At 41.8% G+C, this 15,979-nt stretch overlaps 1 protein-coding gene across 1 annotated transcript in view; it reads left to right on the top strand.

Annotated features, from left to right (window-relative positions):
* The first annotated feature begins 2,382 nt into the window (after positions 1-2,382).
* The window catches only part of CD109 (CD109 molecule), a 70,786-nt gene continuing 57,189 nt past the window's right edge, over positions 2,383-15,979 (top strand). The window contains exons 1-2 of the mRNA XM_021553758.3: positions 2,383-2,532; positions 2,851-3,011. Coding sequence (XP_021409433.3) covers positions 2,462-2,532; positions 2,851-3,011 — 232 coding nt within the window. The 5' untranslated portion in view covers positions 2,383-2,461. The remainder of the gene's footprint in view (positions 2,533-2,850; positions 3,012-15,979) is intronic.

Genomic DNA, 15,979 nt, shown 5'->3' with positions numbered 1-15,979 from the left:
CTTTTCTTTGAGTTACCAGTTTGACCTAAATCAAACAATGACACAGAACTGCATAACAAAACCCTAGCGTAGACAACTGACAGTGGAAATGAGTAGGGTTTGTAGGGCTGTGGATTGGAGAGCTGGGAGGCACTGAATAGAGAATGGGAGAGGGAGACATCATACAGTAAAACTGCTCCCTGTTCAGGTACGGTAGTCAGTGTTTGGGCACAAGAAGGACCAGATTTGAGAACGTAGGATTTGAAGTGGTATTTCAGGGAAACGAGAGTGTATATTGCAATGAAAATTTTCAGCTGCAGAGCAATGTTGAAAATGAAGACCTTGTTTAGATGCAGGTAAGACACGACTCTTGAAATTATGTCTGAATGGGCATATTTTCATACATAAACATAAATGTGTTCAAGTTTTCTGCTAACTGGGAGCTTACTGAATCCTTACATACCACACTTGATTTCTAAAGGTTTAACCATGAAAATCTTCTACATGTTACATACAGTGTAGTATATCCTGTTTGGAAATGAAATGATGAAAACATCTCTGAGTGCTTGGATAGGTGTCTAAGAAATGGAACTTGTATGTTGTTATAGAATGGAATGTAACCATTTCTGTTTTTCCATTTCTTATCTGTTCTAAATCTATTCAGGACAGAAGGATCCCTAATATGACAATCCATTTATTCTCTTACTTTCTGCTGTAGAATTCCTTTATTGGCATTTTTGTAGAAGAAGAGATCAAATACATATACCAAAGTATCTTAAACTAGCAAGCCCCTAGGAGAAAAAAGGGAAGATGGGAGTCTACAATATTGTTGCACAACTGGGCAGAATCTGTGACATTTGCAAGTATTTTCACTAATGAACTTTTGGGCTCATCCATGCTAATGAATTAAACAGTGCCAGCCAATGTTCTTGGGACTGGAAATTGATTGCCTGTACCCTCAAGTTGACCTTGGCATGGTTTGGCCGTGATGTTCTCTTGAACAATTTGTGGTGCAGTTTGGGGGGTTAGCATGGACCATACCTGATAGGAATTTGGGATGTGACCACCTTGTTTGGGAGACTGAGAGAGCTTAGTAGTATTGATAGGTATGGTGGAGTGCCAGTTTGACTCAGTGCCAGGGAATGGAGACACGTGTACTATGTGCAGCTTTGCCATCTGAGGTTGGGGTTCTTGAGATGCGGTGCTACTTGTAAGCACTTCTCCCCAGTCTCCAGGAAAATCAGTGGCAGAGACTATTCATCTTCCCTGGCTATTTCTCACATGTAACAAGGTATTACTAAAACCAAGAGCTAACATCTCCCAAACTTTGCCTTATCATGCACCTTTTGCAGGTGAGGAGCTGCCAAGACTGACTTTGCAAGCATCAGTTGGGTTGTACTATCACCCCTTCCCTAGGCTACAGATATGGCACCCTCTCTTCTGTCCCAACAAAGACCGGTGCTCCAAAAAGAATCAGCAGAGTATGAAAACCCAGAAAAGCAAATGTAAAAACGTGAAAAGACTGTATAACTGCCTGGCATACAATTAGAGCAGTGTTTGTGCACATTTACTATTCATATCTGATTTTCATAAGAACATAGCGTGATGCTTCTGTTTAGGACTATAGCTGGTACACAGCATTTGGATGTGTACCACAAGGCAGAGGATGCCACTCCAGCACTTTTAAGAATGGGGTATAATTTCTAAATGTATGAGACTTGTCCTGCAATGAAAGAATTTGGATAAATCAAATATTAGATGTGCCTAGTTTACACAGTTAAAATTAACATGCTAAAGGAACAGAATCTTACCCAAGCTGCTTCAGTGCACGTTTTGAACTCTGAAGGTAGGTTAAGATTTATAATATGTATGACCTTATTTTGCAAATAATGGGCACAGAGGACAGTCCGGCCAGAGCTGCATTATCAATCGGTTCACATTTAAGTAGCTACGAGGCTCCCGGAATTTTTGCCAGCATCATTCTCCCTGTTCCGACCCAGAACCGCTCCCGACTCGCCTTAGAGCTCGAGCCCCGGGCCACCGCGCCTCTGCGGCTCTCCGAGTCTCTCCAAGTCGATAACCGAGCAGCTCTCCACAACGAGTACTACTCAGCTCGGAACTGCAGGCAGAAAGCATTGCTCTCGATGCTGCTTTTGTATGCTGTTGCGTTCTGAGAATACCCGTTTCCCAGCTGCATCAGCCGCAGGATGTGGGACCACGGCTGAGGGGAGGTGAGACACCCGGGGGTGTCACCGTAGACAGACGCGTGTTGCCGCCGGGCCGCCTACCCCGGCCGGCCCCGGGAACGCCCCGCGGGCGCTCCTGCGGCTGCCGCCGGCGGAGCGTGCCTGGCGCCGGGGCAGCCGCGGCCGCTCCCTTCCCTCCCCCGCCCGCCAAGCGCCTCCCGCCCGGCCGCGGCCCCGGCCCCGGCCCCCGCCCTGCGCACAGCGCCGGACTCACCGGGCAGCGCGCACGGAGAGCCATGGGGCGCTCCCGCGGCGATGTGCGCTTCTTCCTCCTCCTCCTCCTCCTCTGCAGCTCCGCGGCGGCCGGGTACGCGGGGCTGGGGCGGGCGGGGGCGCGGGGCACCTCTTCTTCCTTGCCTCCCGCCCGGCACGGGGGCTGCGCGGGCAGCGCTTCCCGGGGTCCCGGGCGCCCGCCTGGCAGCCGGTCCCGGGAGCGGGCAGAGCAGCGCTGCCCGCGCCCCGTCCTGCGCACCCGCTGCAGCCGGGGGTGAGCATCGCCTCAGCCTCCGCAGCGGAGAGAGCTGAAGGGCTTGGCAATGTGTGGCTTTATGTGGATGCGGTTACTTTTCATGAGAGTGTGCTTCACTGCCTGCCCTTTCTCCCTCTGCCCATTTGGACTTTCCAGACCTACGTTCCTCGTGGCAGCTCCCTGGAACATCAGGCCCGGAGCAAACTTGACTGTTGGGGTAGCTCTGCTGCGGGACAGCCCAGCACAGGTCACCGTAAAGGGAGAAGTGACCAGAGATAATGAGACCATCTTGAGCAGGGAAATGGCCTTTGAGAAAGGTAAGAAAAATAATGGACTTGGTTTGGAAGTATTTCAGCTTGTCTTCTCATAGGAATATTTTGTTCCTCCCAAAATATCACAGCTTCTAAATGGTACTAAAATAGGAATTTTTTTTTTTTTTTACCAAGTAGGAGTCGCTATGGGAAAATAGTCTTGTACACTGCTAGCTCTGTTTGGAGTTGGGCAGCTGAGCTGAATATGACTGAGTGCATGGGTGTGCTAACTGTCTGTAAACTCTGAAAATAATCAAATAGCAGCAAAGTGTTATGGATGTGGGCTTTCTGAGGAGCCAGGAAGTACTCTGGTCCATATAGTGGGGCCACTGTAGAAGTAGTGGAAAAGTTGCTTACTGGTAGCTTATTAAGGTGCAAGGTGGGAAAATGGAAGGAGTAGAACAAACAAGGTAATGCAGCAACTGGAGCTGCTTCTTTATGCCCTAAGAATGTAATGACCTGAGGACCATAGGAAAGTGAAGATGGCTGTGTCAGACACTTGGAAACTCTGTGCATTTGAAGAAACAAGAATTTTTAAGGACTGGGAACTGAATTGTGGAGAGTTTGGGGATTGAAGATAAGTAAATGTGAGAAGAGACTGATTTAATTTATGCCACCAGGCAGGGGTAGTGGATGTGGTGGAAGTTTGAAGAGCTGAGATATCCTGGACAATGTTCCTTTTTAGAAAGCTCACCCGGCAACAGAAGCATAGAGATAGCCTACCTGAGAGATAGGCTTTCTTTCTCGTGAGAAAGAAAGTATTTTTTATGGACAGTCCAGCTTTCACACTGCTCTTACTGTGAGGTGATATAAATAACATCTAAACTCCATCTTTTTATTTATTAAAAGTAGAGAGTCTGAGGGCTGCATGAGTTACTGAAAAATCTAACCTGCTATAATGCTCTTTCTCTACTACTTATGTAATTCTTCTGTTAATGTCTTACAGTTAATGTAGATGCATAATTGGAAGCATCACACCTTCATTTCAAAGCCTTCACAGCCTGTAGAGAAGATTGAGGCTTTGAGTGTGATGGAGTCATTTAAACAGATCAAAAAATTTTGATATAGAACCAAAACAAATTGAAACCAGTCAGCTTTTGTTGTTTTCTTTTAAAACCCAAAGTTTTAAAAAGAAAATAAATTGTCTTGTTTTCTTCCTCTAACTATACTGGCTTTTATTTCCTGCTTCTGTTCTGCTTTAACATAGAGTTCGTGAGCCTTGCATAAGTTTCAGCCTGTTTTTGTGCTTCTCAACATTAAAAGCCAGACAAGCAATTGGTAATTTCAAGCTTGTGAAAATATATGGCTGTCTCTATCTTCTGAGCACACAGAATAAAGCTTGAAACTGGGAGCTGCTGAACTCAGAGTGAACGGTGGGTTATCAGGAACAGGTATGGCACTGTTCTCAGACTGGGTACAGCGAGAAAAAAGGACAAATGCTATAGTGAATTGCTAACTTCTAATAGTTTTCAGACTTTTAAATATATCTTTAAATTTTCTATGCTTTTTTACTTGATAAGTGAAACAAAAAAAAGGTGCTGAGCATATTGTGTATTTCCTCTTGCAAAATTCTTCACATTTAGTGTGTGGCCATCAATTTTTTTCTAGTCAGGTTATACAATCTGTTAGTAATTTTTTTTCTGTGAAAAAATATGTAAGCAAAACTGTCAAGGGCCAGGAGAAAGGGAACTGTTCTGTAAAAGAGGATGTAGTCTTGAAGACATGTATCCAAAAGATACATGTGTGGATCAGTAGTGACTCAAGAGAGAAGGCAAGTTGTCAGAGAGAAGCAAACACAGCTTGTCAGAATAAGAACATAAATAATTAAAATTGTCATTGAAGAACACAACAATCTTAAGATAAAATATGAAGTGGTATTGTTACAGCTGAGCTTAGTCTGTGACTGAAGAACTGGTGGTTTTATTAAACCACCTGTTGCAGTTAAAGGAAAAAATCAAGCATATCTTCAGGCACACAAAATCTTCTTTAAATTACATAATTGCTGCATACATTAGAAAACGTTGGTTTATCTGTCACTGAGTATCTGCCTTGGTTAGATGGCACATTCAGTGGCACTGTTGCCTAAGCTGGCTCAATTATGCTCTGTAGTTTCCCTTGCATGGTGACAGCAAAAGCAGGGGATTAACTGCTCTGAGAAACTGATCTAACTGGAAAATAAAGTTTTTATTTTGTTTGAATGTTTTTTTAGGCAGACAGGTCCCCTGGTTCAATGTGCAAAAGTTTGTGCTGATGGAACTGAGTTGGAAATTGGATGCTGGAGACATAGGACAGGCTGAGGACACAGTTTTTATTAGTTTAATCTGCCAAGTTGATTCAAGTACCTCAGTGTGAAAGGTATTACATACCTGTCTGTCAAATGCTTCTGCAGTTGCCTTAAATGAACGATTTAGCCTGGTTCTCTAGTAGCAGCTCAATATGATATATTTAGTGGTCTAAGTTTCTAAGTTAGCTCCATGAGAGGACCTTATTGCATTAGAGGCATGTTTTTTTAAAATTTCTATAATATACTTCTTGCTTTACATAAGAAATAGAGTGTTTACCCTCTGATGGTTGATAAAACATTTACTGTTTTTAGTGGAATTTTGATATCTGAGTGATTCTTGGGCAATTGTTAGAGAAACACTTTAGCAGTGGAGTTTGGTTCCCATCATTATTGTGTTTTTATATAACTAAGGGAAAATAAATATGAATAAGTGGCTAGTGGGTATTTGGAGTGAAGGAGAAAGTGTGCATGCACATGGATTTAAAGATATTTTGAGCTTGGCACAATATTCAAGAATATACTATATAGGAAGGGAGATTGTTTAGGACCAGTATTCTGGTGCAGAAATTAATTGCATTTAATATAGTGGAAAAAAACCAACTGAATATTTGCAAGGGTGAGGTTGCTGCTACAGGTAAATTTTGTGTGTGCAAGCACAACCCAGGAAAAATAGAATGCATCACAAGGAGAGAATAGGTTTCCATTGCTTAGAGCAGATGCCAGGAAGACACAAAGCTCTAACTAAAGACGTCTTTGTGAGCTGTACCAAGCCTTGACACACTTTCTGTGGAGATGCAGTATCAGAAAGATCCTCACCTCGATTGAAAATGGATGCAGAAGGTGACAATGGCTTGTGTGCAATTGGAGCTGTTGGGTTTTCTGTGTCAACAATAGCAAAAAAAGAAGTTATGGGAATAACAGATGAGCAAGTTAAATTCCCTGCACGAATAACTTGATCTTTAGTGATTGCAGTGAAGGGTGACTCTTGCCATGCATAGTCATCCAGTCATTGATAATAAAGTATGAATTGGCAGGAGGTATTTTCTTACAGGGTTTGCTACCCAGACATTGCTGGGTGTTAGAGTATGAGAAACCTTATACTTTAATTGTGAGAGGTTCTGAAAAGTATTTTCTGTGTTGGTGCTAGAATGATTTGGAAAGAATAAGAAACATATAAGTCGGAAAAAAAAAACTGGTTTTCAGAAAAGCTTCTGTGTGTAATGAGGTGTCATAATTTGCCCAACAGCATGAATGTTTTTAATTCTAAAGAGTAAGATTCATTAGTTAAAACTTTTGCTATGTAATGTACAACATAAAGCATTTAAGACATGGTGAGTGTGAATTATGTGAACTTACCGGAGAACTTGGTTTACAGTAACATGCATAGTTTGTAAATGACTTGTACGTGTTAATTAATTTATGTTTTTCTGTATTTCCAGAGAGGAGTGCACTTACTTGTTAACAGAGGTTACTGAGCTAGAGCATGGTAAATACTCAGCTAGGATTTATGAAGCATAATATTTTGTGAGAATGTTTGTCAGGCTCAGACATGTAGTGATCCTCCACAGAGACAATGGAAAATCTCCTTTTGCTAGAAGGCATGTTTTACATACTTAATAATATGGTTCTGGCCACGTAAGTGTAAGAACCAGTGAGAAACGCTAGGAATAGTGAGTTGTAAAGTAACACCTAAGTGGGAATGAATGGCCTAAACCCCTCAGTCCCTGTTATTAGTTTTGAGTTGCCTCTGTACCCTATGTCAGGATAAAATGACTGAGTTATTGGTGACTGTGCTGTCTGTGCTGAAAATCTGTGGGGTGAAAGGTTTTGCTGGCAGTTTAGTGGAACATCTCCTTTCTGCCTAATTTTTCGTCAATGCCTAAAAAGCCCAACAGTGAGAGAGCAAGCGTTGCTGCAGTGATTTTGCATCCATAACCTCCATATCCAAAAGTACATGTAGCTGTGCCTTATGAAAAGTAAGTTGTTAAATAGTGAGCACATGCACATAACCTATGCAAAATCAGAATGAAGGAAAAGTTTTTGGGAAGGAGGTGTTGGGCCTGGACCCAGAGATGACTAACATAGTAGAGAAGAAGGTGCTCTTTTATGGGCTTTCATATAGCTGGAGTAGATAAAAAAACCAAACAAACCCAAAAACATAAAAGAACAAACCCCAGCAGGTTGCTGTGCCTGTTGTTGAATCCCTCCTGCTAACAGACCCATGAAGTTGTCTGCAGAAAAACGGGAGTAGTGATCCTATCCAATACTTGAGCTTTATTTTATTGTTTGCCTGCTGTTTGAGATTTGAAGGAAGGAGTCCTTCTGTGACTCAAGGCTTATGTGTTTGTTGATGAGGTTTTTCTGGTCACCGTATTCTTTGTCCATATCCAGCCCAGGAGGGTGTGGCAGATGGAGCACTCCAGACTGTTTCACAGTGTCTTCAGAAGCGTGGGATAAACCAGAAATGCAAACAATGGGGCAACTCATGCAGACGAGGGAATATTACAAGTCTCAGTGTGCAGTTCCCTGTTGCCACTGTGAACTGGAGGGACTTTGGAGCTTTTAGGAAAGGGAGGAGAGAGAAAAACAAACTAAAGGTTGTGAATTAGGGAAAAAAAAGTGATGGAAACAAACAGGACTTGGTAAGTAACATGCTATCATAAACAAGAAGGGATTCATAGTAAAAGGATAAGTGCACATCGACAGAACAGAGAGGTAAGAAATGAAGTAACTAAACATGATCTAAACTGGCCAAAAAACAACAGAAAGAAGGGAAATTGTATGTAGAAACTGTAAATGAGATCAGATTACAAAGGAATTTAAAGAAGTAGCATGGCTAATGAAGAACAAAACTGGTAAGGCCAAACCATCAGTAGGAAAGTATGTGAAGGATAGTAAGGCAGGGTTTTTTAAATGACATATTGGTAGCAAGAAATCTAGCAAAGAATGTGGCTTGCTACCCTGATGAGAAGGGTTGCTACTTCTGTGGCTTGCTACTCTGATGATTAATGATGCTGAGATGCAGTAAGTGTGTAGTCTTCACTAAGAAGATCAACTGACTGTCATGGAAAAGGCTTAAGAATTAAGATTACAAAAGGGGAGGAACAGTTTAAAGAGTACTTTGGTCAAGTGTTTAGGCTTGATAAAATTGCCTGTAGAATATTTAGGGAATTGACTGAAATAATTTAAAATCTGCTAGTGAAGTTTTGAGAGCATGAGTGAATGGAGAGGTTCTGGAAGATTGAAAACCTGCAAAGAAAATCTGTTGCACTATGGGTTGGGAAGGGTTGTAGGTGGAGAAGAAGCAAGATTTTGTCATATTTTGATTTTACTAAGGCTTCTGATAGTCTGTCATGGCACTTCGACAAGCCAGCTGGGGAAGCAGGGACAGCATGAAATTCTCATTTAATGTGTTTTTAGCTGGATGAAAAATAGTGTTTATGAAGTAAGTCTAAGTGTTTCACTCTCAAACTGGAAATGAGTTGCTCTGAAACTGTAGTGTTTAGTATGATTGACATGAATGAAAAAGGGATAATGTTTATTAGATTAGTGAAGGGGTGGTAAGGACACTGGGAGAAAGGATTAGATTTTGAGCACATTTTGGCAATGATAAGGGGGAAAACTGGAGTGTGGTTCACTAGTACTAGTGCATTTGTTGATGAATAAAAGAACATGTGTTTATTGGATGGGGAACAAGGTGTGCAGTCCTGCAGAAAAAGGGGCATGTGTATGGGGGTGTGGGGTAATGGTTTAAAGGTAACAGAAGGTGAAGGCTTGTAAGTAATACTGTGGTGCTCAAAAAAGAAGGTAAACATTGTACTCAGGGGTATACACAGAAGTATTTCCTGCAAGCTATGAGAAAGTATTCTAGTAATTTTCACAGCCTAATTGGGCATCCTGGGGAATGCTGTGCTTGATTTTTGGCACTCATCATGGAACCTGTGAACCAACTGGAGAAATGCCAGGGAGAGCAGACGGAAGGATTTGAGTTCTCTCAGGAGATGAGTTCAAACCTGACAGAAGAAGATGGGCCTTCACATGAGATGAAAATAAATTGTGGAACGCCATGTTCCAGTTGTTGTGGATGGAAAACATGATTGCACAAATTTACAAGACAGAAGTCCATGGAGGATTGGCCCAACAGACATACAGATTGCATAGGCTGGGAAGAGTACCCAAGGAAGGGTCACTGTTTACTGTTCACCTGTTTGCTTTTGACACTTTTCAGATGTCTGTCCTTGACCATTGCTGCAGATGGGATCTTGGGCCAGACAGACTTGGGTTTGACCCTGGGAGTCTCTTCTACATTCTGGAAAGCTTCTGAGGAGAGGTGGGAGAAATTGGTGTGAAGTATCAGGAGAAGTGTGGTATACACCTGCGATGTGCTATTAGGTACATGAAAAGTAGCTTTAAAGAGAAAAGGGTGGGAGCTAACAGTAGATGGGTCTAAGGTGATGTCTAGTGGTGTCTAGTTAGAAGGAGATCCAAGCTGAAGTAATGATATAGAGAAATACTTGCAGAGGCAGAAAGCAGTTGGGAAATTCATGAGTTTCCAGTCATACAGAGGTGACTTCTCTTCTTATGAGACCTTTATGACTCAGCACTGGTGGTGTTGCTGGTTTCCATGCTGTGCTATTCATGGCTACCTGTTTATGAAGGTGGAGTTGAGATCCTGTCAGCAGAGACTGAAGAGCAAGTGTCAAGAGATGATACTGGTTCACCTGCATTCACTGCAGTCCAAATAAGTATGTGCATAGAAAACATGGTTATAGTGACAGACCACATCTTCAGCTTCCTGGAGGTATAGCTGTGAGGTCTGTGTTCTTATTTTTTAGGGTTAGGGATTTATATTGCCTTTATTTACTGATGAAGGAAGTCTCTGGTACTGTTTTTGTATATTCAAACAATTTTATTGCCTCAGAAAAATTATGTGGCTTTGTTATCACAAACTTTGAATGTGTTCCAGAAAATGGAAGAAAACCATTATGAGAACGCATATTCTTCTTTTATTGCTTTTAAGCAGAAATGTGAGTAGATTCTGAATGTGTTATTTGCAGTGAATAAGTTTGAGAAGCGACTTGACTTTGAAATTGTGCTCCAGTTACAGCAATTGATGTGATAAGGGTGGTGTTAATACTGCCAAATGTCTGGCATGTACAGGCTTAGCCATATTTTGTCCTGATGTGATTTTCCTGTGTTATAACTTGGAATAAACTCTGCAGCTGCTTTTAATTGCCTTGATAGTGGCTTTCTCTGTGTTTATTTCATAGGCATCAGAATGGATAGTAATGGTGGCCAATAGTGCCTTGAAAGCAGCATGTGGAAGTGTGTGTGTTTGTGTGTTTGTACATAGTCACTGAGGGGATGAAGTGTATTTCACATTTAGTTGTGTAAAAGGCTTAAGTCTAAGATTATTCTAAATTGTCTGTATAGTTTCACAGACTGAATCTGATCTCAAGACAGTGTAGTATTTAAAAATTGCCTTTGTGACAGCTGTAAATTTATAATTAATGGCAGTAGAGTTGTTATGGTGTGGTAGGCAGTGGTTATGTCATATGCATGACAACGAGTCCATGGAAGGCTCTTAGGTTTGTCTCAGGAAAAAGTTGAAAAGAGGCTGTACTTGATCTTAAGCAGTGATAGTGCCTGGATAGCTCTCAGAAGGTCTCTGATTAAAAAGGTTATTTAGTTTTGGAAATATCATGTTGTTCTGTTTTCCTGCCTAGCATGCAGGGTCTTAGATAAACCAGAGAGTGTTTTCTAAGTATTGTGTTCTTGCAACTGGCTGGTCTCTGACTACTCTGTTGAAAGTGGTGATAACAGTATATTCCATGGAACTGGTTGGTTGGCTCTAGAAGATTGAGTGAAGAATTAAATTTGTAAATTATGCTTTAAGCCTAAAAAGGGCCAGTGAGCAGGCAAACTTGCTGCTTGCTTGGGGAAGGGATTATGGATGTGGCAGGGCAAGGGAAGAGGTGCTCAGCCATCAGCAGTATCTGTTGTTCTGAGATGGTGGGAGATTGTGGTTTTCCTCAAGGGTGGATCTGAGAGTGCTGACAGGGGAAAAATGGCTGAATCAGTAGGAGGGACAAGCAGGGGGGTACCACAACTCCTTTGCCATGTAAGGTAGAAAGACACAGAGAATGCTGTGGTCAGGGGGCAGAGAAGAGGAAGGACAGTGCCTCTTCTGTTCATACCTTCTGCATCTGTAAATCTGCATCTGTTCTGTCCTGGCCAAGAGTGTTTCTGGATATGCTACTGGGTTTCTCCCAGTCTTCTGATCATGGAGATTAGTGAAAAACTTTTGTATTTAGGTGGAGAAAGGTTTTTTCTGAGTTGTCAGGAAAATATCTCTATGCTTCCCATTGCAGACTGAAGCTGGAACTTGCTAGCAACTGCAGAGTTTGGTAAAACAAAGCTTTAATTGCAAAAACATCTGTGCATTCTGCCTTTCTTCTGTCCTCCAGGGCTGTGGTGCCCTGTCTCTTGACCAGGCCCTTAGGTGATAAACTTTTGTCTGGTTTGCTTTATTTCTCCTGTCCCTTTAACATCTTTCTTCATAGGCAGCACTGCTACCTTGGCTCTCCCCATTTATAATTTCTGAGTGCTTTTAGCCTTCAGGTTTGCAAAAACTGAAAAGGATAAGGGGAGTAGGGTAGGAAGTGGCTGTGGAGGGAAGTGTACGTAGTGCTGGCAGACAGGGTTTAGGAGGCTTTTTGGAGCAAGTTATGTCCCTTTGCTACAGTCCTGTTGGCCTCATTTGCCTTTGGATGCCAGCCTGAATGCTGACGTCCCCTGACAGTCCCTGTTGTGTGTTTGAGTGCTGTATTGCCCCTCCTCCTGTAATCTGAGCCAAACTGAGCCATAACGTAACAGCCATGGCTTAAGCTCTGTATTTTGGGCTATTTGTGTAAATAATCAGTGCTAATTTGGATGATAGCTTTAGCATGATGGATGAAGAGTATAGCATAGTTAAAGCAAACTGTGAAGTCAACAGATTTGCAGGTCTTCTTTGAAGAATAAGTGTTTTTTTCACTTTCTGGACAGTTTAGGCCTTGGTAATACTGCTTCTTTTTTTTTTTTAATTTTTTTAACACAAAAATAATATATATTTTGGATGGGAATAAAAATCTGGAAAGACATTGAAGGACGCTTATTTTTATTTACATTATGTGAGTGTTTGAAATTGATTCAGCAGTAGAAAATAACTCCATTTGCCACTCCATTTGCAAAAAAAAAAGTTTTTCTCTATACATTTTCTAAGCATGGATAGATGGAACACAGCTGCCAGGGCAAAGATGTGGCATAATTTCAGTAAATCAATCTGAAGTGATTTGAGTTTTATTTTTCTAGTCTCACACGTTACTAAGAAGGATTGAGGACATAGGTAAAAAAGCTGAAGTGAGAAAATCTGTTTGTAGCAATAGCTGCCACATAAACTAGAATATATAGTCAATGGTGACTATGTAAATAAGAGACTGAGGTGCTACTTTACTGATACATATTGGCACAAGCTGTAGTTCATTGTGCCAAGCCATATAGTCATTTTTCTAGAACCTCTGTCCTTTTTTAGGGGTGGAAGCTGAAACATTTATGACTAGTCCTAGTGGTGTCATCTCAAGAAGGGGTAGCGTAAGTTTCTGGGTCTGGGTCAGGCCTATGCAGTGGGAAGAATTTAAGATGCCACTATTTGTGCTGTTCTCCACAAGTATAAAAAAACCATGGATCTGTTTACATAGATTTTTTTATATTTGCTTGATTGATAATAATACTATTAGACTGACAAGAAATGGCAGGGTAGAAAAATACTTTAATGTACTGCTCACATGTCACTCCCACACTGTCTTCAATTCCTCTTCTATGGGACAATCCTACATGACAGGGATTGTGAGGAAATGGGCAGAACAGTGGCATCTGTTTCCACTGTATTTCTGGGTATTTGCTCAGTGCAATAGTTATTGAATGAATACAGTACAAGCCTCAGGAATTCTGTAAAAGAAACAGTTTTGCAAATGACAATGAGAGAATTTTTTTCCTTGAAGGCTCACGTGACTTTTGTTGGGATTTTTGGTAGTTTGTTTTTTAACTTTCTTCAAGATTAGTCTGTAACTGTCCACTGAATTTTTCATGGCTCTCCCTAAAACAGTCATGATGCCCAGCTGGAAGTATTCCCTGACTGATGTCTTGTGGTAGCAGGGACCCGTGCTCTTGCCTGGTTGTTCCCTGCTAAGAACCACTCCAGTTGTGCTGGTGACTGCAGGTAGAATGAGTTAGGAGGAAGCGTTTTGTGGTTTGCAGTGCTTGGTGTTGGTGGCTGAACTGTTCTGGGCTCCTTTCTAAACCTGCTTCTTCTGTCTGCAGTTAGCTACCTGCATTTCATAACTGAAGGGATTCTTTGCAGAGATGTGTTGAAGAAGACAGAAGACTGTTGCCATTTCTGGGGACAGTGGATGCCAGATTTGACTGTTCGCATGAGAGTGTTACACGTTACATGTGGATAGAAGTCAGCTAACGACAGGAGGGCTGGCAGCAGAGCAGTGATATGTGCTAGCTGTTGGACCATGGTTAATTCCTTATGAACCTGAAATTGCTATATGATTAAATATAACTTTAATTGAGTGAGCAGAATAATTAATGAATTTCCACTATTCGCCATTGGCATAAAGGAAATGTTTTGCCTATAGCTCTTGCTTGAGCATGTCCAAAGTCATCCCTAGGCACAGTTGAGCAGAGATCCAGGGAATTGACTGCAGCTTGATAGTCTCCGAGGACATGGAAAAATCTTGCATGACAGGAGAATTCACTGCAATGCTAAAGAACTTTAGATCTGCCCAGGCTGCTCAGTTCCTGGCAAAATAATTATGTAGTGACATAAATTGGAAGATTACCTCATGCCCTGGAGCCTCTTGTATGATTCTCTCTGTCTGGGAATTAGACAGTGCTTTGGGCTTTATTACAGCACCCAGGGAGGCTGTGGCTCCTTAGCACTGCCTCAGAAGGTAAATCCTTTCTGAGCTGCACAAATGTAACTGTGATATAAATCTCCCTCCTCCCCAAGTCTTTCCCCATCTGCATTACATTTTTACCTAGCTCAGACCGGATGTTCGATCTCCCAGGCTTGGGAACAGGAAAGAAATCCTGCCATAAGATTTCTGATTTTTTGCATGCCACTTGTTCTCAAAACAGGTGGAGGCAAGCAGGCAGTGCCCTGATGAGAGAGCTTTGACGTGCCTGCCCTGTTAAGGTTGCTTTGCAAGCTGGTAGGTGCTGCACAGGACTGTGTGCAGCAGTTCCCTTCATCACTCTGCCCTTGCGGTGTGTGGGTACCAGTGTGTTTGCACTGGAGGGACAAAGATGGAAATAGAAACCCTGTGGTGGGCTATGGTACAAATACCAGATTTGTGTCTCCCAGTGTAATGAAGTCACTCCTGTACCATTGCTGTAATTTGCTGTTTGGATTAGATTAAAGCTAGCATAGCAGAAAAACCATGTGCATATCCACTCAGACACATGTGATAAATGGTTTCTATTCCTTGTTAATAACTATGTATCAGCAGTGGCAAAGTTAGTTTTTTTCCCTCTGGTGTTACAGGTTGTGGTTGTACAGACCCCAACTTTAGCACAGCCTTATTTCAGGGAGGGAAAGAAAGAAGAGAAGGGTTAGGGTTTTAGTGTATAACAGAGAGATTTCAGGAGGTCACTTTGTACCATCTCTGTTGTTATTTACCATGCATTTTGCTCCCTTTACAGAGAAATATAATGCCTAAGAAAAATTCTTCCTACTTAGCAGTAACTCACTCTGTCCTGAGTTAGGAAGACATAAGTTTCCTTCAGCTAAAATTATGTCTCAGTGCAATTGTTTGAGCAATTGCTTGGAGTTGTTTGGGTAGATGTTGGGAATAAATATATCAGTGCATCTAGAGGTGTTTACATTGCCTATGGATCAGGTACTCTGCAGGACTTCCTAATGCCTCTCCTGTGTGCCAAGCAAGCTTGGCCAAGTGTGAGGGCTCCCTGCCACTGTGAATTGGGGCAGCTTGTCCTCTCCACTGGCTAGTGAGAGAAATATTTTGCCAGACACTCCTGTGTGGAAAACCTCAAAGGCCAATAGGGTTTCTCATGAGATGCATGAGATGGTTCTCAAGTGGAGAGAAAGATGATATGAAAAAAAACGTAGATTTAACGTGGAAAGAACTGTTTCCTTAGGCCCAGTATTGCCCATGCCTGTTAAGATTTTGAATACCAGAATGAAGTACTGGAGTGTGCTACCCACAGACTTAATTTGTGGGATGTGAGTAATTTGCTTTAACCCGGTTTGTAATTGGAATAGATGGTACATACTGGATAGCATTTTTCCTTTAGTCCTCTGGAAGCAGTCAGGACAACTTGTATTCAGTTAATTGAGATTTCTTCTGTTTGCCATTGTCAAAGGAAAGAATTCATTGACTTCTAAAACTAACATTTATTGAAGTTCAGAGGTTGAGTGATTGCTTTGTTTTGGAAGTGATGCCTTTAGGTCCAGGATCAAGAAGGAAATTAATAAACAAATCAATAGATTAATTTTTCTAACTCTGTGAAACTTTAGTAAAAGGTATAAACCCATGGCTTTTTAGGAGATACAAAAAAAGTCTAATTGAATAGTATCAGCAGAAGCAAATACGAGTCAGCAGTGTGCCTTGGCAACCAAAAG

The sequence above is a fragment of the Lonchura striata genome, chromosome 3 (genome assembly GCF_046129695.1).
Source record: "Lonchura striata isolate bLonStr1 chromosome 3, bLonStr1.mat, whole genome shotgun sequence".
Taxonomy (NCBI): domain Eukaryota; kingdom Metazoa; phylum Chordata; class Aves; order Passeriformes; family Estrildidae; genus Lonchura; species Lonchura striata.
The sequence above is the reverse complement of the archived record's forward strand: the minus strand, read 5'-3'. Positions and strand labels throughout refer to the sequence as shown.